The following is a 25,672-nucleotide window of genomic DNA, read 5'->3' on the forward strand; positions in this document are numbered from 1 at the left end:
CACACGCGGTCATCAACAACGAGCAGCCAGCAAGCCACGCCTACTTGCGCAGCGTTGGTCACACACAGTACACACGTGACTGACCCTCACACACATACACTGATCAGTGACTGATGAAGCTACTTACCACAGTTAAAACATTCAAAACACAACAATGCAGTTGTATTCATTGTTACAACAAACAGAAAGCAAATAATAAACTGACAAACCTCATAAACACCCACCTGCATCTTGAATCAGCGGTGCTTGTCTGTGTTTATTTTCGTCAAATAACCTCACCTTCCACCCCCTGCATGTCAAAATCGGCGTCTTCAGCATCAACTTCATGCAGTTCTATCTCATTCAGTCCACAATCTTCATCTCTACTATTTGCATTGTGAAGGATTTCTTCCAGTACTCATGCAAGTGTTGGGGTTTGTCTGTGTTCAAACCATGGCTTTGCAAAGAACAACTTGAACTTCGTACAAACTTACAAAACTTTTGCCATAAATATGATAATAAGGTGAATATTTTCAGCTTATGGAATTCAGGAGATAAAGACCTTTCAGGGGAGCTAATTTAATGGTTAGCGGACTGTATTTTCTGCAATGAGTGACTCAAAACATAGAACGTTGTAACATGACATATGACTTACATCAATACAGCATTGATGGAGCGACATTTCATGACGTACTCCGTACGTCAACAGCGTAGTCAAGAGGTTAAGGACATATACTCATTTAAAACTTACTTGAAGCAGCCGAATCTCCAACCTTCAGCTCTCCATCAGAATGTGCAATGCCTCCTGGGGTCAGTGTTTTGATGAATATGCCTGTCTGTCCACACTTGATACAACGCTGAACAAGGCTGAAACCCAAACTGTCCCTCAGCTGTGGCTTGTTGAGCACTATCTGCACCCGACCTGTCTGCATAAAGCAGGGATGAACTGAGCTATATTGTTTGCTACATTTTACATCTCATTCACCAAAGTAATTCCAGAATTCAAAGAAAGAAACAAATGAAACACCTAAATATGAACATGGTGGAAGCTGTCTGAGTGAGAGACTGACCGAGACATGCAAGAGTTGCTCAACTTAAAATGCTTTTATTCTTCAAAACCACTGAAACAATCTTGCTGATTCTGTTAATATAATGGAAAAGAGATTGTGGCATATTTTGTACAATCATTTTGAAAATCAATTATGATCTTCAATTTATATTTGTTGTTCCAAGTTTTTGTGTCAGCTTATCATAAACAAAGATTCAAACTGATTAAAAACAAACAGATTAACCCATTCAACCTGGGAAGTTTACAGCTTCAGCAGCTTCCCTGCCAATTTGATGCCCTAAAAATTAGAAAATACACTGAAATCAACCGGTTGTTCCTTCAAATTGACATGTGTTGATAAAGCTGCAAATACTGTAAAAATTAGTTCCCTCTGCTTGCAATTAATGCATATGTGTGAACATGGAAACTCGTTTTAAATGAAACAAATTCAACGCCCTAGCAATGCTCTGGTGCATGGTTAGAATGAGTTAAAACACAATGAAAAACAGCTTGTGTATTAAGAAGGGGTGTGTAGATGCAAACATGATTATAATGAAAGAGAAAACTTGTATTCTTTGTAGGATCCCCACAACCATGTGATATCCAATTATCTTTTTTAGCACTCAAGATCAGAAGAAACAATTTCCACAACAGTTCAATTCACTTCCAGTTTCATGTCCAGTATGTCACTGACAGAAAGAAAGTTATAAACAGCACACAATGCTGGAAAGTCCACATCCTAAAACTGACCAAAGTTACTGCTGATGTGTAAAAAATAAAAATAAAAATAAAGCAATCTCTGTCCCATCCCATAAAATTGTGTGTGTAGTTAATCTCCTAAACAACTTTCCACACGCAATGGCAAAGTGCACTGTTTACAGCGCCATTTAGTCCGGCTGTTCTTCCATCCTGCAAACAGCAAAGTCAGGATTTCCACTGCTGTCTTTTACAAGAAAATGTCCACTCCATTAACTGCATGGGTTTTGATCTAGTGTTTTGGGATAGTTGGATGATGGCTGGAAGAAAGCCTTCCAGGGGGGTGTTACTCAACTGACCTTTGTACCTGCAGGTAAAGGTGTATCTACGGGTAAATCTACATGAGGAAAGAAAACGGATCTTGCCTCATGTAGACTTGCCATTCAAGTACCTGTACCCTGAGTTCGATAGTCTCTTGAATACCACACCCCCTGAAATCTGTTGATGAATTTCCCTCCCCTGAATCCAGGTGCACATTATTGCTGTAGATAATAATATCACAGACATTTGTTAAGCCTACTTTCTTTAACTCTGTGAAACACAGCCAGAGATAAACACATTTTAGATTTTGTAGGGGAAGTAGCTGAAATATACCAAGAAAATAAAGAAAAGAAAGAAAAAAAAAGTGTCTCCATACATTATGTACACCATGGAGTCTGCGTTATATTCCAAATTCCTGGTATCATACACAAAACCTCTCTCTCTCTCATATGGAGGGTTGACTGCCGCGAATCTAGTATCTTGGTATTTGGTGATTCTGACAGTTTGGTATCAAAAGATTCAGAAAACAGTATTCTTTCATGTAAGTGTAGTTCATCTGAAATAAAATTAATATCTAATAATTATCAGTTATGGATTGTTTCTGACAAATCCACCTGATGAATTTATACCCCTTTAGGAAGGATAGCTGTTTCCAAATCATTAATTTTATCAAAATAACTCAGTTGTGGATGTTCCTACCACTTCCCCATGATGAATATACTGAAGAACTGCAAGAAGGCCTGTTTTAAGTTCATTGGAACAAAAGCAGGATCAAATAGTAGAAAATAGTAAGAAAAGTATAAGAATGGGAGGTCTAGGAATGTTTCCTATCAAGCAATTTATTAAGTCTTAAACTGAGCCTGGATGTTAAAAATAAAGTTTCAATAATAAAATGGACATCAATAATAAAAGCAATCAATCGCATTATTGAAGATCTTGATAGGTATGGACCTTGTCTACAAACATCTGACAATCAGAATATGTTTTAGATTCACATTTTCCAAGCCTACAAAGAATTTTGTCAGAAGGTCCCACTATCCAACTGTAAAGAAGTTTTAGCTGAACCCATCTTTCTGAGCCAAATAGCAAAAATGGAATAAGAAGTTTACTTTACAGTAAATGGATGGAAAAGGAGGGTCTGAATATTCTATCATCTTCTCGCATGGGGCAGCAGTTTCCTTTTCCTATGAAAACTAAGACAAAAACTGGAAATGAAACAAATTTTCTTACTCTCAATTGTTATCAAGGGTAAATAAAAAAAAAAACCCAACCAAAAACAACCACCTGAACATTAATGAGAAAACTGTTACAAAGGAAATATATTCTGTGAAAAAAGGAACAAGATTTCACTATGATACTTGGTCAAAAATGATATGAACCACCCCTAAATTCTGTGACAAATGGTATGATCTATTGCAACTGAACATTAACTGGAAACGACAATTGTGATATACACAAAATAAGTGTTTCCCAAACTTCAAATGGTTTCAAATAATAGTTCACAGGATTGTTGCAACGAACAGATCTCTGAAATAGATTAACATTTCTGAAATGACAAATGTGGCTTTTGTGGATCACATCCAGAAACCACTGAACACCTTTTTTGAGATGTGAGATTGTGCAAAGATTTTGGTCTGTTTTTTCAAACTGATGTAAAAAAACAAATGCAATAATGTAACACAATGCCTAATCAAGTGAAAATTTTAGTTTTACACGCATTTGCTACCAATGACATTTTTTTTTTACCGAATGAACCTTTGAGTGGTAAGGGTTGTCTTTTTTATGAATTTTGATACAAGGATTAAAGAAATTTAAAAAAATAAAGGAACAATTTTGGATCAATCCTGTTGTGGATCAATTTTTCCTGTCGGATCACAATCCGTCGGTGACACCACTTGTGAAACCCGCCCGTGAATGAGTGGTGAAATCATGAAGGGGTTATAAAAGAATTATTTAAAATTCACAGGATTAAAAGAGAAAGGATAGAAACCCCCTCGCACAGGCCAGGGGCATACAGAGGTTTTTTCTTTTGGGGTTTTCAATAGTTTTGAGTAGAAGATAAAAAAAGAAGAAAATAAGAAAAAAATAAGATGATGAGAAGACAGTGCCTGTAAAAGACAAAAAACAACAAAATGTCATAAGTACATCATATCAGATACAAGTGGTTTACTAAGTAAGCACAAGTTACATACTGACACTTATTCCACAAAAACGCCCGGTAGCAGCTCACTGTGTCCACATGAAAGCACCCGGTAACGCTAGCTAACACAGTACTTATATGGGTGCAGCCATTGTTGTTTACATAAGCAAACCTCTCGCGAGATTCACAGCCTCGCTTTCAGCACTTCCTTCTGTGCATTGGCTTTTTTCAGAGTCCGTTTAGCTTGATTTTGACCCAAGTTGTGAATTTTTAAATTTGCAAGACGAGTTTGATGACTGCTGAGAGCTTAAGCCTTGATTTTGAGCTGTTTTAATTATTTTTGCCTGAGAATTTTGTAAAAATCGATCGTACTGAGTGATCAAGATATCGACTGACTGAGTTTTGCTGACAATGAGAGTGAAGTTGGTACTTGAATGTGAATCGGTTGCCGGAACCTCCGAAATCGATACTGTCAGTGAGTCAGTCTTGATTTTACTGATACTTATAGGCGTTCGGCACAATATTCCTGATTGTGCTAGTTCAATGGACTATATTACTGATCTGGTTAAGTTTTAACAAAGTTTTGATGTTTCAAAGTAGCAAGATGAGTTTGATGACTGACGAGAGTCATAGTGTTGTGAAACGATAGCCAGACCGCCAGAAGTTCAGCACCAAGGGGCAGTTACTCTCACCAGCAAGGGAGGGGCGCTGTGAACAGCTAGCAGGTGTTTTGGTCAGTCTGACGCATCAGAAAATCTGGGCAGTGTACACTAGAGACCGTTGCCTATCAACCAAGCCTCCTCATGGAACTCATGCAGGTTATTCCTGGGGTGGGCATTGAGAAGGGCACAGGAGTTAGTGAGGATAGATTCAAGTTGGACAAATCAGCCCTGGCATGCTGGAAGCAATGTTGGGTGAAGTAGACAGATCTGTCCTGGCCCACATTGATTTCGACACGCCACCATTAAATGAGGCTGTACCAACAAGTGAAGAGTTCAGGAGGAGGGCTTAGGCTCACCACCACCACGCCAGTCCCAACGGGACTTCGTGGAAGAACTCCCTTCAGTACCTGTGGCAGTCTCTGACAACCAGGGGCCACAGGCTCCATGGACTGATAGGAAGAGTCGCGTCCGTCCAAACTATGGGTCCACTCATGACTCCGGGGATGAGTCACAACAGCCGGCTATTTTCCCGTCGTGGACACCTTCCCGCTTTGGGAAGGGAGAACAGCGACATGGGGAGTTTAGGGGACCTTCGGCAGAGGTTAGAGGAGGTTTCCCAGCGGCTGGGTGATCATGGTGGGCACACCACTCCTCGCCAGCCCCATTACCAGACGGAGTGGGAGAGCGATGAGAGGGTGAAGCCGTTGAGTGAGGGTTGGAGAGAGAGGCGCCTCCCTGGTTGTGAGTCCCAGCAATGGGGCGGCAACGATAGGGGCAGACGTGCCTTTCCTGACCCAACTGAGAGACATTACCCTGGTTGGGAGCCTCAGCTTTAGAGAACACCTTGACCCGACCCTGCCTTTGGTCCTGGAGTTGAGGAAAGATGCTTTAGAGCAAGTGGCAATGTGGATGTCATTTAACCGGGGGATGACGCTCCCTGAATTAGCGCAGTTCATAAGGTGGCAGAACCGGCTGAAGGATGCTGATAATAGCATCACAGAGAGTCAGCGGGCTGCAATCGTCACCATGGCACGCTTTTTGGGTGAGCCTACCCCTGAGGTGTGTAGCCTACATCCACTGACCTTGGCATCGGCCCTCCTCCACTGGAAAGCTGCTCTCCTCATGGCCTCCAGGTTGAACCCAAGCCAACGGGAATATTGGCGTCAACGTTATGCCGACCCGACGGCTCAACTTTAGGGAAGAGACGACGCCAGACCCCGGGCCTTCGACGCACACTTCCGTCTGGACCGTGTCATGGGCAAAATGCAGCTTGAGGCTGGATCTAGCCTGACTGCAGTGCTGAACGCCACGTTTGTCCCTGCGGGGAAAGAAGTCCAGCTAGTTGGATCTTGTGCCTCCTTCTGTGATCCCAGAACTTACCCCACGCCACAGGAGTCAGAGGCCTTCCCAGCTGCAATGGAAGCTGGTGTTGGGCTCCATCCCCGGCATTGTGCAGCACCACCTTGACGTGGGCAGAGCATAGTGCCAGATCGGCTGCAGGAGTTGGTTCGGTCCCCCCGAGTGAAAGCTTTTGGGGAAATAGGCTTGGATCACTCTCTGCCATCACAAACCTAGCACTGGCAGATGAGCGCATTGGAGGAGCTGTTAGGGTTCGCTGAGGTCCGCCATGTCCTCGTCCTTCACTGCCGCAGTATGCCTGAGGACAAGGGTACTGAGGCATACATGCTGCTGTTAAGGGTCCTCCTGAAACGGTGGATGCCGTAGAATCAGCAGATTTGTCTCCACTGTTTCACGGGGGATCACTACGTGAGGGATGAGTGGCTGGCGGTGTTTCCGAACACATACTTCGGCTTCACCAATCGCGCTGCCCGCTTCGAACAGTGCCAGGTGACAGCACTGAGGGGAATCCCAAGGGACCATCTCCTTCTCGAGACGGACGTATTTCCCTCTAGTGACAGGGGAATGGTGGTCAGCGCCATGCCAGCTCTACGTGGTGGCTGAAAGTGTGGCCACTCATCTCAACGCCACACCAGAGGAGCTGTTAGTCTACCACCAACGCCCTTCGGCTCTTCTCCCAGTGAGTCGAGCCAGCTGCGCCCTTCTGGACCCACAGATGAGGACCGCCCAGGCGTCTGCTAGTCTCTCCCCAAGAAAGGACCTGTCATCATAAAGATGGGGGAGTGTTGTGAAACACAGTTAGCAGACGCCGGAAGTTCAGCACCAAGGGGCGGTTACTCTCACCAGCAAGGGATGGGCGCTGTGAACAGCTAGCAGGTGTTTTGGTCAGTCTGACGCATCAGAAAATCTGGGCAGTGTACACTCGACCTTCGAGCAGGCAGCATCTGACCACACACAGCTCTGAGAAGAAGCCCAGCCACGATTTCGCGCCAGTTCCTGACCAGTGACTCATCGACGGCAGCCATTTTGAACTTCGGCGCACTTTGACAACAAAAACAAGTTTGGAATGCCCACACCCCTCCCACCACAAGGATGACAACGCCCAGACACGCCAGCTCACCAGTATTGACCATCCTGCCCTAAAAACGAGAAGCAAACGGTCAGTAGCCATTGATAATTGTCCCTCTAAAATGTACTGCCCGATGATAGGCCATTTTGACAAATTGTTAGGGCACTGACACTTTTATAGCGTAATCTGAACGACAATTCTGGAAATGATGTCTGTGTGAGAATTTTGTAAAAAAAAAGTCAATCGTACTGAGTGACCTAGACATAGACAGACTGAGTTTCACTAATACTGAGAGTGAAGTCAGTACTTGAGTGTGAATCAATCGCTGAACCTCTGAAATAGCAAATTGATCGCCAGACCGATGGAATCCATACTATCAGTGAGTCAGTCACTGAGTTCACTGATATCTATTGGCATTCTGCACGATCTTCCTGATTTTGCTAGTTCAGTGGATTATATTTTTCTTTTCATTATGGAGAAATTACAGACTCTTCCATCCTCCTCCTCCATTTCAGACACTGGCTGAGCCAGCGATCAGCAACAGTGACAAAAACAGATTAACTGGAGAGAGCCTGACAGCAGCTGTTAAGAATAACCTTCCCCATTTTGTCGTTTTGAAAGGCGGTAATGTGATTGATTCCACTTCATGATGTGCACCTTTGCTGACCTGAACAATCTATTGAAAGTGTCATAACTGCAACACATGCATACATAAATATGGTTTGCAAATATACTTTTCAACAATGGATTTGCGCACTAAGTAATTGCCTTCACACTTATGTTGGTCATAATGATGACAAACACAATTTCTGTTTGTTCCTGTCTCATATGCGAGTTCAAGAATAAAGCAGAAATGTACGACTATGTTCAGAAGTGGTGTGTAATATTCACAGTTCCCAGAACAAAATGTTTGTAAGTGTTTACTGTTGGAGTAACAGTGTGTCCGGATTGGACAGTTCATACCAAATGGACCATAGCAGGTATGTCACTGAGTCTTTTTTTCTGACAGGATCATTCAAAAAGAGTTTGTCTGCTTGTTTGTGTGTGCATAATTTATGTTTTCATGTGTGCATGTGTTTGTCTTTTCTGTCTGTCTGTCTGTGTCCATCTATCTGTCTCTTTCTCTCTCTCATTACATTGATTTAACAAAGTGCTTGGTGGCTAAATCGCAAGCTTTTATGACTGCAGAAACCAATTACTTTCATATCCTTTAAATTACACGACTTTATGATTCAAGAACAGCTAACACTTTTATAAACCGAAATCACATATTCTAAAAAACTTGTTTTAAAGACTTAAATAACAGCTGTTTTCATACAGGAGAAAATACAGATGTGTATTCCACTGCCCAAAATACCAGTACAATCACTGGTTTTACAACAGCAGGTCAAGATACCAGGTTTCGACAGTCACACTTTTCCATTTTCTGCTTGATCAAGCAACCACAGAAACCAGTTATTTTGCTGTGCCTTTCCTCTGCTGCTATTATTTGGGGCACAAGTGGCTGTCCAAAGCGTTGTGTCTTCACCGATGCTCAAATCTGATTAATCAAACAAAGAAGAAAGACATTTTCGATAGCGATATCTGTCTCATGAACAAAGGGTATGTTTCTTTAGTGTTGAGCAATGATTCTGAAGAAAAACTTCTTTTCCAACATTATGACAAGAGTTCAGAACTTTCAAAAGCATTCTCTGTGTAAGTATGAAAAACAGAGATACTGGGTTTGGGTCATCAACCCTTGATATGCACTCTTTAACATGTATGTGCAAGCACACAAATACCATCACACACACACACAGGTCCTTTCACAACAATGCCTTCCTGTGCAACATCCACTGACTTCATGCGAACTTTAGACAATATCAAAGAGGTAACCCACTCGGCACACAGCAAAGTGGAGTGAATACTGTTCATAGCTCACCTGCTGATTCCCAAGGCTAAGTGTGTAAGATGTGGCATAAAATTGTTCCATCCTCTTCATCACTCCCCATCCCTGCCTGCTCTAATTAAGTGGGTGGTTTGTCTTCAAATTCACAAGTTCAACTCTGGGTCAGCCAAAGAGCTATCCTAGGCTTCCTGCACTGCTTTCTGTCCTTTGCTTCCATCCAGCTCTACAAATGCCCATCTCCTTCCCCCTCTCTGAGAGTTATTGCCCTCTATTTCCTTCTCATCAAACAAACTATCTGATTGGATTTTGTCTCTGATAGAACTAATCATAAAAAAAAAAAAAGATTTTTAAATCTCCTGCAACTCCTTGGGTGACAAAACCTCAGTCTTTTCGGGTTTTTTTTCCAACAAGCAGCCATTTCACCCCATTTAGACGTAAGTGTGAGTATTTGCCAGTTTGAAAGCTTCACCTGAATTTCTAACTTCCTGGAACGACCATACAAAGTCTGATTAGGCTTTGGTCTTCATGAGTAATGAAGCAGACATGTCAAGCTTTTCAACTGGTGTGTATCAGTAAACCATAATCTAAAAACAGATATAGGAAAATTCCTGCTGGGGCACTTTCAAGCACTTCAGAACGTAATGGAAATTTCTGACATGTAGCATTGAAGAGGTTAATACATGGAACATACTTTGTGTACTGTGTTGACATTTATTTATCCAATGAAAATTTCCTACTGAAATGCCTGATATTTCATTCTTTTCAACAACAACAACAAAAGATTTCTCACACTTGTTTCATCCACTGCCTGATCCAGTTCCCCTGTGTTTTTCTTGGCTCTGCTCTGTGCTGAACTGTCCTGCTGAACATCAAAGGTTATAACAAACCAATCAAGTTTTTCTCCCAGGAATTTGGCTGAAGATAAAATGCAATCAGAAAATATAGATCATCATTTTACAGATACAGTATGTCTATTGTCTTAAATTCTACTCATCAGAGTTTATGGCACTTTAGCAAGAAAAAAGAAAAAAGAGCAAAAAAAACAACAACAAAAAAACCAAAACACCAACCCCCCCTACACATACAAGGATGACAGACTTGCGATTCCTACTGAATTATCCAAACTACTGCAGCATGATGTATAATGTTGAATAAAAAAACAAAACAAAACAAACAAACAAAAACACACACACACATACACACACAAGGAAGACTAATTTGTGATTCCAACGGATCTATCCATACAAACTACTGCAGGGACAAAGAAAACAACAAAGGCAAGGCCTTCAAGGTCCACATGTGATACCCACTTAACTGAACATGGAAATTATGAACAGAAAAAATGAGACATTAACACTTTGAACACCATCAGTGCAGCGGCACTTCAGTTTCTGTGGACTAGCCCAACAACAGCCGAGCACACTTTCAAAAGCCGTACTTCTTATGCAAAACACTTGGCAACATTAAAAACATTCTCAATCCCCTTGAAAACATGGTGAGCAATGTAGATGCTAAAGCCAACAAGCTAAAAGGAATGAGTGAGAATAAAATTAACTGAGAAAGCAAAACTGAAATTGCCCACTGCAGCATGGAAATAGCCCTCCTTGGTCCAAGGGAAGCAACTGGGTGTAACAGATAAATTGGCATTTGGGGTACAAGTTGTTAATGTGTGAAAGAAGATGAATTTTTTCCCGGTTTTCAAGCCACATTTAGTGTCAGTAGGTATTTCCAGAGAAAACAATTATGTCAAAACTAACCACAGACACACAGACTGACACAGTCACACAACCAAAACACTGTGTTCTTACATAGACTATGTTGTGTGGAAACACACATACGAGCCAATGAGTGAGAAATGTTCAAAAATTTTTTTTTTCCTCATTGTGTATTCATATTGATGTCCTATTATTTGACAGAATTTTCATGCTCTTGGCAGATTATGCATTAAACTCATTTTCATACAAAGCATAAGCTACAATTTAATCAGGGTGGGTATATGTCAAATAAATGTGCTGAGTTTTGTGAACAAAAAATAAAAAAAATAACAGTAACCAAACTGTGGAACTAAAATCATGTTGCTTACAGCCCAGCTGACCACAATGGGGCCAATTCAAGGCAAATCACCAGTCAGATCTTAAAAACCAATGCCTTACTGGAAACATTTTGGGCTTCTTTATACTTTTTAAAATATTTGTTTGCCCTTCCCAGAAGTGCCCACAGACCATCTGTAAAACAGGTGCCTGAGGGATTGTCATCTTGTCATGATGGGGTGGAGGGTGGGGGGCTTTTTTTGCGTCAGGGACCCCTTGAGCTATGCAGGCGGGAGCTTATGCTCCTGGTACGGCCATCCAAGCCAGGTTGGGGGCTGGGCACAGGGCAAACAAATTGGTCCCATAAAAAAGCTTTGTTATGGCAACAGCAACACAAGAAACCAACACAACTGTGTGTGACCTGCCTTCAGTCATCAGAAGATTATTGAAATAAAGATAGTGGTGAAAGCCAAAGAAAGCTGCTGATAAGATGGAAGTACTAAATGTCAAATGACAGGATTCTGGAACACACGAACCATGAATGAAACAGGACAACTGGCCCAAGTTATATTAGACAGATCAACCTTCACATTCTTGGAATCAGCAAACGCAGATGGGCAGAGCCAGGCAGACAAGAATCTAACAGTGGAGAAACAGTATTCTACTACGGAAGAAATGACAACCTACATCACGAAGGAGTAACCATCATCCCGAAGAAAGGAACAGAGAAATGTCTGATGGAGTGGAAACCTGTCAACACCAGGCTCATAAAGGACAGAGTGAAAGGGAAACCATCAACACTACCATCAGCCAGTGTTATACTCAAACAAATGAAAGTGACAAAGAAGCCAAAGATGCATTCAACAAGCAGTTACAGACTAATTGGGGGTTAGGGGGTGCACGGGAGGGGTAGTACCTCTAGAGGGGGGGCTTGTCACGCTCTTCCGGGAGTGGTTTGTCCTCTGTTGGTCCCCACCGGCACCCAGCTCTCACCTATGGGTCCTAGAAGCTGCTAGCATGCGGCAGCGCCCAATCCCCGGGCAACGGCTTTGACAGGTTGGCTAAACTAGGTGAGGGTAGCCAATGGGTCTCAAACCCTCGGTGAGTTAGGGCTTGTCTACCCAAGCATGTGAAGACTGGATCCGGCGGACTCTGTGGAAGAAACCTTCATGGTTCAACGGAGATGAAGGCGGTTGCAGCAGAGCACTGTGGAGTGCTGAGGGCAGGATGAGGCACATAGGACATCCTGGTCATCCACTGCATCCGTTTCCATCTCCAGTCGTCTTGACCTCGTCTTGCCACTGGATACACATGGTCTCAGAGAAGAGAGTGAGGTCGACGGTGCGCAACTCCTCACTATAAACAAAGTCATCGCGCAAGTCATCAGTCATCCTTCATCCCATACCGTCATTTTCCCCAAGCCCTGTGGCGACAGGTGAGCAACGAAGTGACAGGTGTGGGTACACTGGCAGTCGTAACCGCGGACCTGCACACAGGCGGCTCAGGCCATAGGATCGTTTTTCACTGACTGGAGCAGCGGTGGAGATCGGCAGCCCCCTGAGCGACTGAGCAGCCCTCTTCAGGACAGCACTGCTCACCTCCATGGCATGAGGAAGGGGCTAGAAAAGGTGCCCTAAACATTGCCTGCTCCAAACCACCCTAGTCAGCATACCGCGGCTGACGGGGACCCTACTCAAGTGGTCGACACACAAGGAAAGAAAGAAGAAAACAAGGAGCACCCCATTGACCATTGCCACATGGAACATGCGTACGCTTCTGGACAGAGGTAACTCAGCCAGACCACAGAGACGCACAGCACTCATTGCGAGTGAATTAGCTAGGTACAACATCGACATCGTTGCCTTAAGTGAGACCAGACTGGAAGAAGAAGGTGAACTATGTGAGCGAGGCGCAGGCTACACCTTCTTTTGAAGTGGTCGCGGACCTGAAGAGAGACGTGAGGCTGGAGCTGGCTTTGCAGTGAAGACAACCCTCGTTGGCAAGCTGGCTGGCCCCCCGAAAGGAGTGAACGATCACCTGATGACGATGAAACTCCCGTTATGCAATGGGAAGAAGTTTACCACCATTGTCAGTGCCTACGTGCCCACCATGACCAACCCAGATGAGATCAAGGACAAGTTCTACGAGGACCTGAACGCTGTCATCACCACTGTTCCCAACACAGACAAGCTCATCATTCTTGGTGACTTTAACGCGAGACTTGGTTGTGACAGCACCTCCTGGGAAGGAGTGATTGGGAAGCATGGGGTTGGTAACTGTAACAGCAATGGTCTACTACTTCTCCAGACATGTGCTGAGCACGACCTTCTTATCACAAACACCATCTTCTGCCTCCCTACCCGTAACAGGACGTCACTGATGCATCCTCGCTCTGGGCATTGGCATCTCATCGACTTTGTCATCGTCAGGAAGAGGGACAGGCAAGACGTACGAGTCATGAGGGCCATGTGCGGCGCCGAGTGCCGGACAGACCAACGCCTTATCGTCTCCAAGCTCAACCTCCGCATCCAGCCCAAGAGACGGCCTCAGGGCATGAAAGCACTCAAACGCCTTAATGTCAACAAGCTAGAGCTAGGCAACATCAAGCAGAGCTTTGCTGACACCCTGGAGGAACGCCTTGAGTCCACCGTGCTGGACAACCAGAATGTGGAGGCAGCATGGGGCGCACTGCATGAGACGGTGTACAACACTGCCATGGAGTGCCTGGGGCCTTCTGTCAGGAAGCACAAAGGCTGGTTTGATGAGAACTGCACTGAGATCAAGCAGCTGCTAGAAGACAAATGCCAAGCCTACAGAGCCCACATTGAAGATCCCAAGTCACAGTCAAAGAAAGATATACTGAAGAGCGCATGCAGCACCATCCAGCTGAAGCTGCGGCAGATGCAGGATTCCTGATTGAGCAACAAAGCTGATGAGATCCAAGGCTTTTCAGACAGGAACGACATGAAGAACTTCTATAACAGCCTGAAAAGTCTACGGTCCCACCACCTCTGGAACTGCTCCACTCCTCAGTGCTGATGGTTCTACCCTGACAAGGACGGGATCCTTGAGAGATGGGCTGAACACTTTGACAGTGTACTGAACCGCCCCTCCACCATCAATGATGAAGCCATCGACCGACTCCCCCAGGTGCCAGTCAGTGAGTCATTGGATGCCATTCCAACTTTGGAGAAGACCCAGAAAGCTATCCATCTGCTATCCAATGGCAAAGCCCCTGGCTCAGACTCCATTCCAGCTGAGGTCTACAAAGAAGGTGGTATGGCGCTGACTGAGAAGCTTCAGCAGCTGTTCCAGCTCATCTGGCAGCATGAGGCAGTTCCACAGGACTTCAAAGATGCTTCCATCATACACCTGTACAAGCACAAAGGAAATCATCAGGCCTGTGACAACCATCGTGGAATATCCCTGCTGTCCGTTGCAGGCAAGGCTCTGGCCAGAGTGCTACTCAACCGTCTCATAGCACACCTTGAGCAAGGTCTCCTACCAGAGAGCCAGTGTGGCTTCCGGAAAGAAAGCGGGACTATCGACATGGTGTTTGCTGCCAGGCAGCTCCAGGAGAAGTGTCAGGAACAGAATGCCGACCTTTACTCCACCTATGTCGATCTGACCAAGGCCTTCAATACTGTTAACAGAGATGGCCTTTGGAGAATCATGGCGAAGTACGGATGTCCCAGAAAGTTCATCACCATCATACGGCAACTACACGATGGGATGCTGGCCCGAGTCCAAGACAACGGAGAGACTTCAGAACCATTCCCTGTCTCCAATGGAGTCAAGCAAGGGTGTGTTCTTGCCCCCACCCTGTTCAGTCTCATGTTTTCAGCCATGCTGACAGATGCCTTCACAGACGCTGACGTAGGCACTGGCATCAGGTACCGCACAGATGGCTCACTCTTTAACCTCAGGAGGCTTCAAGCAAAAACCAAGGTGAGGACAGACACCGTCAACGACTTCCTGTTGCTGATGACTGCGCTCTCAACGCTGCCTCCGAAGCTGACATGCAACACAGTGTCGACAAGTTCTCTGCTGCCTGTGACAACTTTGGCCTCACAATCAGCACAAAGAAGACTGAGGTGATGCACCAGCCAGCTCCAGGAAAGCCTTACGTTGAACCAAACATCTTCATTAACGGGCAACGACTGAACGCGGTGGACAAGTTCACATACCTGGGCAGTACACTCTCTCACACAGTTGTCATCGACGACGAGGTGAATGCCAGACTCGCCAAAGCCAGCGCTGCCTTCGTTTGGAACAGGAGAGGCATCACCTGGAGACGAAGCTCAAAGTATACAAGGCCATAGTTCTCACCACATTGCTCTATGGATGTGAATCATGGACGGTCTTTTAACGCCACGCCAAAAAGCTGAACCACTTCCACACCACCAGCCTCAGAAAACTTTTTGGCATAAAGTGGCAAGAGAAGATCCCTGACACAGAGGTGCTCACTCGTGCAAACTTGCTCAGCATCTACACCATCTTGATGCAGGCCCAGCTGTGCTGGGCAGGCCATGTAGTTTGCATGCCAGATCACCGGCTCCCCAAGAAACTGCTGTATGGCGAACTCCAACGTGGCAAGCGCTCCCATGGAAGCCAAAAGAAGCGCTTCAAAGACACTCTGAAAGCTTCTCTGAAGGCCTTCAACATCAGCCATGACACATGGGAGCTGAATGTAATGGACAGACCAAAGTGGCGTTCAGCTGTCCACAAAGGCGCCAAATCCTGTGAGGCCAACAGAATCGCTGCAGCAGAGCAACGCAGACAGGCCAGTGCCAGCAAGTCCCCGACAGCCGCCACCATCCCCTGTCCACACTGCGTCAGAACCTTCCAGGCGTGGATTGGCCTGACCAGTCATCTGCGCACCCACAGAGCCCAACCCACCCACCCCCAGGATGACTAGATGGTCCTCATCGATCCCAACGGATGAACCACAGACTAATCTGGAAGACGCACCACATTATGATTTGAAGATAATTGTAATGGGAGATCTGAACAGGAAGGTCTGAAATGACACCACCAACTATGACAAGGCCAAGGGGATAGAAGGTTGTGGCAAAATGACTGACAACAAAGACCTAGAGTTATGTTATGACCTAGTTATTGGAGGGACTCTCTCTCCACACAACAATATAAACAAACTAATCTGGTGTTACAATGACTCGCGTGTGCAAATACATATGTGAGCAAAAACCAGTTATAGTCAATCATAAAGGGGAGTGGTCAGGTGCAGCTGTTAACGGTGTCAGAATACGACAATATGGAAAGAAAGTTTAGTCCCAGTATCTAATATCTCATGCTAGTCTAAAAAACAAAAACAAAAACAACCATCATTCTCTCTACACACAAATAATGAACAGCCAATGCAATGCATTATTCACCTTTCACTCCATGTCTCTCTGAGTGCTTTTCATATTGTCAGTTTCACATTAAGTTCATCAGAACTGTAGTCACTATTGTTGTAAATGGTACAGTGTAGTCATGAAAGGTCACAGAATAGTTCTTTCACTGTTAGTTTCACATTACCATTAAAAACAAAAGTCATATCTGCACAAAATTGTGCAAAAGATGTGACTGTTCAGTGCAGATGCAATATATGTATAATCTACCCAATAGTATGGATTAAGTTCAATTATGTCAAACTGTACATACTTTTGCATGGGTCAACATTTACTTTTTTCACTTACCCAGTCAGGCAAGTCAGTGGGAAATTCACTTGCCTGAATGGGTTTTTATACTTGCCCAGTATTTAGAAACTGATGAGCATCAATCATGCACACACACTGACACCCCCCCACCCCCACCCCCCACCACACACACACAAAAGAAAGAATAAATGTTTCCTGTAGGCCTAAAATCTGAGAATTGTTGTATGTGTGTATTAGGTATTCACACTGTGAGTGTGAGAGAATGTTGGGGTGACAGGATAAAACTGAGAGAACAAGTGTGGGATATAGTTCCAGAGGAGAAGGTGATTCAAACAGCTGTTTAATCTACATGGTGGATGCAAGGAAACAGGGCTTTCCAAACTGTCCTTTGGTATGTCACATGTGTCTGACCTATCAACAGAACATGACTTTGACCACCCTCACCTCCACTATATTATTCCTCAATTACTTCTCCCATGTCTATTATGCCCATGTAAAAGGAGGGGAGGAGGGAGATGATACTACAAACTGAAGGATGATATCCCTGAGAATATCAATGTGATATTCACAAGTCAAGGTTCCTGACAACAACAACAACAACAACAAAAAAAGAAAAGAGAGAGAGAAAAAAAAAGAAAAAGAAAAAAAGCACCACACAGACACATTCAACCGCTTGCAGCCAGCTCATGGGTAAACAGTGCTCTTTATTACGACTGCCAGAGACCTTTCTCTGATGCACAGAAGCATGTGGTAGTTCCCATCATTCCTCACAGGACTTGCACTGTTCAGAGCTTACCGAGACAACAAGATTTGATTCATCTTCAAACAACTCCCACATCCATATGGTCAAATATATATATTGATGTGATATGAACATGGCACGCAGGAAAATGTCTTAAGACTACCTTAACCACAGACACAAGGCTGGGTCTCTGATATGGAAGATCTCCCTACTATTTGCTTCATACCATTCTTCCAGTTAGTATAACTGGTAAGAAACCATTCAATTTGATAGGGATATTTCATCATGTCTGTCCACAGTCCCTGGCACCAGAAAATGTATTTGGATGTGTCTGGAAGCAACATGTCAGGGTCGTAAGGGGAGACTTGGGTTGTACCATTATTTCCCCCCAGATAACAGCATGAGCTGTTGACTGTTAATAACCAGTGACATATCAAATGAGATAGCATTCTGAGAAAGCAGCGAGCATTGGAAGAGGGAGTGGGAGAGGACTGATGTAAGATGATAGCTGAATGCCAGCTAGAGGGTGTGGTAGTGGGCGTGGCAGTTGGACATCAGTCAATTATCATTTCAATGCATACTGTCAGAAATAGACAACTGCCAATGCTCCACAATATTCATTAAACTTAGCATTGAAAATGCACTGGATATGAAACAAGTGCTTTTAGTTTTTAACGCTTTTTGTCACTGAATCAGATGGTTGACTTGTTTGAAGAGGGAGCAAGCCAGATGTACAGCAGACACTTTAATCGGCCCGCATGCAGCCTGGAGGGAGTGAGTGTCATCAAAGAAACTTCGCGCTCTAACTGGGGAAAGCTCTTAGCTGTCAAAAAGCTTGCCTGCTCAGTTTCTGAGAATGTGATTATGTTTGTTTTCTTTATGGATGCCTTTCTGTGGAGATGGAAATATGTTGGTTTTTTTGCCCAAAAATTATCTTGATTTGAAATGGCTGAACAATTATCTACAATCAAAATAATTTGGAATCTACATAAATTTTCCTTCATTTACTTTCTTTCCGTATCTCCCTTAGTTGTTGTTTGTTTGTTTTTTTACAAGAATTTAAAAAAAATTATTACCCCCAAATCCTCAAATTCCCTGGCAAGGGGAGAGCAATTTCATCTTCTTTTTTTTAAAACAAAATTCTCTGGCACTCAACTAGTTAATGTTGAGCCCTATTTTCTTTCAACTTAGTAGAGATGACAAGGTTAAAAATCAAATCAAAAGACAAAAGTGAGAACCTCATCAAAAAGATGATGCCAACTTAAGTGACAGGTATATCACTGGGAAAAAATGTTAAAAACTACATACTTTCAGTGCTAACAAAATAAAGATAATGCCAACTTAGTAGGAAATAACTCACCTGGAAACAAGTATCAAATCAACTACAACAACAACAAAGAGAGAGAGAGAGAAAGAGGCAAGGCCTTCAAGACTCTATTGCAATACTAACTTTATCCAATAACAGAATCATGAGAAAAAATAGAGAGAAAAAATTGTAGAAAAAAAATGTGTTCTGTATTTAATACTATTAAGCTTTGGGGGGGGGGGGGGGGCAGGGGTGAGGTATTGGGGAGGGACTGAACCAAGCACGTCAAGTTCACAAGCAAGAAGTCTTACTGACAGCACCAAACACATCTTCCCACTACCAACCAAAATCAATATTTAAACTAATATTTTTTAGCATAACACCATTCAAATCATGTTCATCTGATGTATCTCAATTATCTAAGAAATTTTTCTAAGTCCGTGGTACAGGAGTTGTTGCCATCGCCTAAGGCACACCTGAACATGCTGCTGTTTTCTCCAGATGTGCACAGACCAGTGTACACTAACTAAACTGAGATATGCCATCAATTTTACTGTTTTATTTTTTTTTTAATTTTTTTAATGTTCATTCCAATCAAATAAGTATCCACTTTAAAATATCCATAAGCAGTAAGCACGTCGATGGTTTATCAGTATCATTGTAAGTGTTCTGTCCAAAATTTGTTGCGAACATGAGAAACAATGAATGTCATGCTGTCTTCAAACCCAAACATATGTCCAAGCAACTAGAAAGGGCCCAACTATAATATTCTGGATCCAGAACCACAACAAATAGACTATTCATGATTCGGAAATATGGCTTAATCCTGAAGACTTACAACCTATTATTGGTAGGGCAAGTAGGCCGAATTGTGAACGATCCAGCAGAAGCGACCAGCTCAACGTGTGTATTGTACAGATAACATGTTGTATGATCATCAAATGAGGTTCTTCTGTTTTTGAAGGCTTTCTCCGATCAGTAGCAGCAAGAAAAGTAAGTCAACTCCTTCTTTTCAACATTCTTTTCAATGGTTGAAATAGCAGGGGTGCCTGAGAGTAAATGCGAACTGGCAAATTTAATTCCAAACAATAGGTTTGGGTACATGCAAACAATTAAACATTGGAGCATCACACCAGACTGTTGGTTTTGATCACACATGCACACACACACACAAACACACATCTATACACACACTCCCCACACCCTTTTGAGAAAGCTCAATAACTGTACACTATTGTTTGCAAATAGACTTGTGTCAAAATATCCTATGGCCTAATTGCAAACCACACATTTTGGCAATTCCTGTCAAAACTGATGTTCTGATCCATCATCAACATGCTTCCTTAAATTCTCCCAGCACTGGTAATGCACAATTCATTCAAAATATCCAATAATTCATTCAAAATATCCAATCAAATCAGCTATTTTAAACTTATAAAGCCTACCTACCCTATGACTAAATTTTACCCCAACAATAATAAATCCAAATTTGGTATTGGCAGTATTTCCAGAGAAAAATGAATTTCTTATACTATGGACACACACACACACATGGACACACACATAACCAAACACAGTGTTTGTGAGCCCACAATTTCTTGCAAAGTGAGAGGAATCATTGGGGCGCCCCCCACCATTTCTCACAATGTGTGAGAAAGCATGGAAAATCTCCCTTATTTTTATCAAACATAACGAGGGTTGACTGCCGAAACCTAGAATCTCTGTTTTTTGTACTTCCGGAGAAAACGCTTTTGAAAGTTTTGAACACTTGTCATGATGCTAGAAATTAAGTTTTCCTTTCGAAAAAAAATCACAACACTGTAGACACATAACCCCTGCACATGTGACAACTATTGGTATCTAAAACGTCTTTCTTCTTTGTTTAATCAAATAGAGTTGAACCTTGGTAAAGATACAACACTTTGTTCAGCCACATGTGCCCCAAATAGCGGCAGCAGAGAAAAGGTATATTGAGATAATTGGTTTGTGCAGTTGCAGGACCAAGCGGAAAATGAAAAAGTGTGACTGCCGAAACCTGGCATCTTGACCTGCAGTTGTGAAACCAGTGATTGTGCTGATATTTCGGGCAGCAGAATACACATATCTGTATTTACTGTCTTTCTGCTGTAATAAAATGCATTTGTTTATTGGAAGCAAGTATTTCGAAATACATATTTCGGAGGATAAATGTATTAGTTCTTCTTGAATTTTGAAGCTGTTTAACGTAACACATATCAAAGCAACTGGTTATACGGTCATAAAATCATGCTGTTTAGCCAATGAATAGTTTGTTAATTCAATGTAATGAGAGATAGAGAGAGAGGGGATGGGGGGAGGGAGGGAGACAGACAGAGGCAGGCAGACACACACACACATGCACACACACACACACACACACACACAAATATACACATACAAACTTGCACACACATACAGACGAACACTTCTGTAAATGATATCAACAACAACAACAACGAACAAAAAAACAAAAACAAAAAGACTGTGACATACCTGCTATGAATTTTTAATTGATCCATTTGGCATCCAGACACACGATCACTCCAACAGTAAACACTTTTAAACACTTGTCCCATGAACTGCGAATATGACACATCACTTCTGGACACCATCATAAATGTTCTGCCTTGTTGTTAAACTTGTGTATGAGAACAAAGACACACACAAACTGTGTCTGTCATTATCATGACCAGCCTAAGTATGAAGGTAACTGCTCAGTGCACAAATTCACTGTGAAAGGCATATATAATTGTAAATCACATTCATGTATCTATGGGTTGGCAATTAAGACACTTTATATAGATTGACTGGCTGGAAAAGAAGAAGAACTGGCAAGCCTGGTCAAACATCTGGACAAAGCCTCCACATCGTATGGAATGCAAATCAGTGCGGAGAAAACCAAACTGATGACTAACAACACCAACGGCATCAGCATTGACATCAAAGTCAACGACGAAAAGCTTAAAACAGTCCACAGCTTCAAATATCTGGGAGCAATCGTGTCAGATGAAGGATCTAAACCAGAAGTACTCTCGAGAATTGCCCAAACAACAACGGCACTCAACAAGCTGAACACCATCTGGAACAACAAAAACATCGCTCTCAGCTCAAAAATCAGACTGATGCGTTCCCTGGTTATATCAATATTGCTCTACGCCTGCGAGACTTGGACCCTGACTGCAGACATCGAGAGAAGAATCCAAGCTGTCGAGATGAGATACTTTCGTAGACTACTTGGCATCTCCTACAGAGACCACATCACTAACACGGAAGTGAAGAACAGAATCAAGCAAAGTATTGGACCCTACGAAGACCTTCTGTCCATAGTGAAGAAACGCAAACTTAGGTGGTATGGACACATCTCCCGATTATCTGGTCTTGCCAAAACGTTCCTGCAAGGCACCGTACAAGGAGGCAGAAGGAGAGGACGGCAGAAGAAGAGATGGGAAGACAACATCCGGGGGTGGACAGGCTTGACGCTCGGTGACGCCCTGAGGAAATCAGAAAACTGTGAAGAGTGGAGAGGGGTGGTGGTCAGGTCAGCAGCGGTGCCCCAACGGTCTGAACCCAGACTACAGGAGAGGTGAAGGTGAAGGTGATATAGATTGTTCAGGTGTACATCTTGAAACAAAATCATTTCACCACTGTTCAAAAAACAAAGGAAGTTACATCTGAATAGAATGTGGAAGGGTATTCTTAACAGCGGCTGTCAGGTTCCTGGACTCGTCAGTTAATCTGTGTCTTCATCACTATCGTTGATGTCTGGCTCAGCCAGTGTGTCCGAAATGGAGGATGAGGATGGAAGAGCCTGGAAGAATGGATGATGTTCCTCTGGAATGATGTTGGATTTGCAGAGAGAAATCAGGTCTTCCTTTTTCACATCTAAGATGTTTTTCTTTGTATAGGCATGGGAGTGATGACAGTTCTTGTTAACCTCGTTTTCCAGTGAGATGAAGGGACCTGAATTCCTCTTCAAAGTTGTACTTGAAGAACATCAGATCTTTATCATTCTGGGTAAACTGAAGGCACTTGATGTTGAGCCAGTTCACCTGTCTTTCTGAAATATCCATTTTTGTGTTTTGGACTCTTGTTGAGGCAATTTTCTTGAAGTCAATCATGTCTGTGTGCTTTAGTGGTATAACTCTGGAGGGTTTGTTCCTGCGTGCAGTTCTCAGAATAATATCCCAGTTGCTTGGGGTGTACACTGGTGTGGATTTCTGGGCAAATGAAATGGCAGAGTGCATGGAGTCACACTCCATATGTGTGTGACCTTCTTCTAAGAATTTCTTCATGGTAGGTTTGCTTTTCAAAACTTGCACCAATGCTGTTGCCAAATACTGGTTTCTGTTCTGACCACTACAACAGTCTGAATAAATCACAACCTCTTCACTGTACTTGGCAATGATGAGAGAGAGATGTACAAGCAACTTGCAATTTCACAAGCACCATGCTTTCCTTCTGTTTCGTCCCATTTGAAACCGCTTCCATTTCCATCTGACAGAGAGCATATGGTGAAGTTATAGACACACAACTTTCTTTTGTAATACAACTGGCCTACAAGTCAGCATGGAGCTTGAAGAACAGCCTGTAAGTCAAAAGTCAAAACAAGCTTAGAAGAATCTTTCCTGGTGTCTTGTTTGCCCGATTCCTTTTCCGTTCTGGCAATGTCTTCTCTGAAGGTGTTGTGCCTGCGACTCTCTTTCTCCATCTGTCAGTGTTCCGTGTTTTTCCTTCATGGTGTACACAGAGCATCGAGCACACTGATTTTTCTTTGGGTGATGCATAATCTTCATTGAAAATGTCTATGTTTTTTCAGACACTGGTGTTTGTCCGTTACTTTCACATTCATACTGGTACAGTTTAAACATTTTCCTCAAAGTTAAATTTGAAGAAATGTACTTTCTCTGAGTGTCTTTACTTGTGTAATGGGGATTCCACGACAGGAAAAGACTCAAATGTATGCTCTGACCTGCTTAATTTGCTCTTGTGGTGTTTTGTTGTGTGGGGTTTTCTGTCTCAGCTGATCTCCTCCTTTGAAAATCCCATGCTGGCTTCTCTTCAGAGCATGGTCAACAAAGGCTTCACTGACAGAAAGGGTGGCTAAGAAGAACTTTTTACACATGTGAGTACGCTGACCACCAACATTGAAACAAAAACTTCAGCTGACCCTCCTTGTCTTTGGCATTGGTATATTGTCTTCACCAACAAATTGTTTTTGTCTGTTTTTCTTCAACACTGCATACAAATGAAAGTTTTCTGATTGTCACTGTCACCCATGCTGTAAAAGGCCTAAAAAATGTTATGTCGCTCTGATTCAGAGATTTTACTGCAGCTGAAACAACACTTTGAGCAGTCAACCCCTCTCATTGTCTTTGCAGGAACTGTTTTTCCTGTTTCTGAAACATGCTCTTTCCACTTAAGTTGCAATGTCTGCTTGGAGCTGACATCTTTCTTTTGCTTTGTTTCTGTTTGGGAGGTGTAACAAATTTCCCTGTTTCCTGGGTGTCTGTATCTTGGGAGTTGAATGCACAGGTGTTGTTGGAGAGGTTTGTTCGCAACAGTCATACTGATCAGGGGCTGATGGAGAAGTGTGTGACATATTCTCATCCAAATACCAGACTGCTCAAGGACTCATTTTTGTCTTCAGAGGTAGGTGATCTGATCTCCAAGGCCGTCTGTGGGGTGTCCATATTTCTCTGTGGCACATATGCATGCGGAAAAACTGCATCATAATGTGGTGTACTTGTTTCCAGGAGAGAAAACATGATAGACGGGTGTTACTGCATTTCTGTTCCATCAGATGATCCTTCTGGATGGATGACTGTTTCATAGTTCAGTATCTTACTTGAGAAGATGACAAATGTCCATCTGGACCAGTCGGCGAGAGCTTTCAGAAGCAAGTCTGCTGCATCATTACTCCATGTACCAGAAGATCTAAACTGTTCAACATTCAGAAAGTACTGAAGGTATCGTTCATTTTCATCATTTTGACCTGTCTCCAGGAACTCAATGTAAGATGAGATATTGTCTTCCAAAAAACTGCACAGGATCTTTCGCAAGTCGGAGGCACTAGTGCCCAGGTGCATCGAGGCTGACTCAAAGAAACAATTCCCATCAGGGGCAACATCAACACTATAAAAGCTGTTTGCACAAAACATGTTCTGAAGCCTACTTTTATGCTCCGCAAGTTCGTTCTGGTGCTGTTTCAGATCTTTCCTACTCAGAAACTTTGCCGTTTCCATGTTGTCTAGCATCTGCACGTTTTCATTTCTTCTTCTTTTTCAATGAGATAAGAGGAACATTATCAATGCTATCCCCTTCTGAGGAGGAAGGTGAATTGAGTATTTGTGGAGAGTAATCTGGGTCCTTGCTTTTATCATCAGCATCATGCTCTATGTCTGTGGCAATGTACTTCAGAATATAATTTCTTTTCACTCCATGCTCATCACTAGACCTGATATTGCCAATCTGCTTTTGTAAAGGCTCAAGATCAGACTGACACCAACCCAAATCTTCAGGGTCAGATCCTCTTTGACAGAAACTAACCTCAGTTTTGCAGTTTCAGTGTTCTTCAGGATTACATTTTCAGACTGGCTCCATTGGGGATCACTTGGAATAGTTCCAGATATGGTAATGGTAGTGCTGTCCAACTTCTCTTTAGAAACAACCTTGGCACCAGCACCCCCAGATTTTAACGGTTCGTCATCAGATGGGCACCAGTAATCAGGTTGAGTCCAGACAGATGCCTCAT

At 43.1% G+C, this 25,672-nt stretch overlaps 2 protein-coding genes across 20 annotated transcripts in view; both read right to left on the bottom strand.

Annotated features, from left to right (window-relative positions):
• Positions 1 to 25,672, bottom strand: part of LOC143282461 (tyrosine-protein phosphatase non-receptor type 13-like) — a 590,260-nt gene that overhangs the window by 132,255 nt on the left and 432,333 nt on the right. For 3 of the 19 annotated variants that reach the window (XM_076588230.1, XM_076588182.1, XM_076588162.1), the window contains 2 exons: positions 9,953 to 10,021; positions 731 to 905 (listed from right to left, as the gene is read on the bottom strand). The exons of 6 other annotated variants lie outside the window; for them this stretch is intronic. In XM_076588230.1, coding sequence (XP_076444345.1) covers positions 731 to 905; positions 9,953 to 10,021 — 244 coding nt within the window. Of the gene's footprint in view, positions 1 to 730; positions 906 to 9,952; positions 10,025 to 25,672 lie in introns of those variants that run through there. 10 more of the 19 variants (XM_076588221.1, XM_076588175.1, XM_076588157.1 and 7 more) reach the window with 5 other exon arrangements.
• On the bottom strand, positions 23,707 to 24,486 carry LOC143290424 (uncharacterized). Its single transcript, XM_076599847.1, has 2 exons — positions 24,230 to 24,486; positions 23,707 to 24,077 (listed from the first exon to the last, which is right to left on the bottom strand). The coding sequence occupies exons 1-2, from the start codon at positions 24,484 to 24,486 to the stop codon at positions 23,873 to 23,875; spliced, it is 462 nt and encodes a 153-aa protein (XP_076455962.1). The 3' UTR covers positions 23,707 to 23,872.

Source organism: Babylonia areolata, chromosome 1 (assembly GCF_041734735.1).
Source record: "Babylonia areolata isolate BAREFJ2019XMU chromosome 1, ASM4173473v1, whole genome shotgun sequence".
NCBI lineage: Eukaryota > Metazoa > Mollusca > Gastropoda > Neogastropoda > Buccinidae > Babylonia > Babylonia areolata.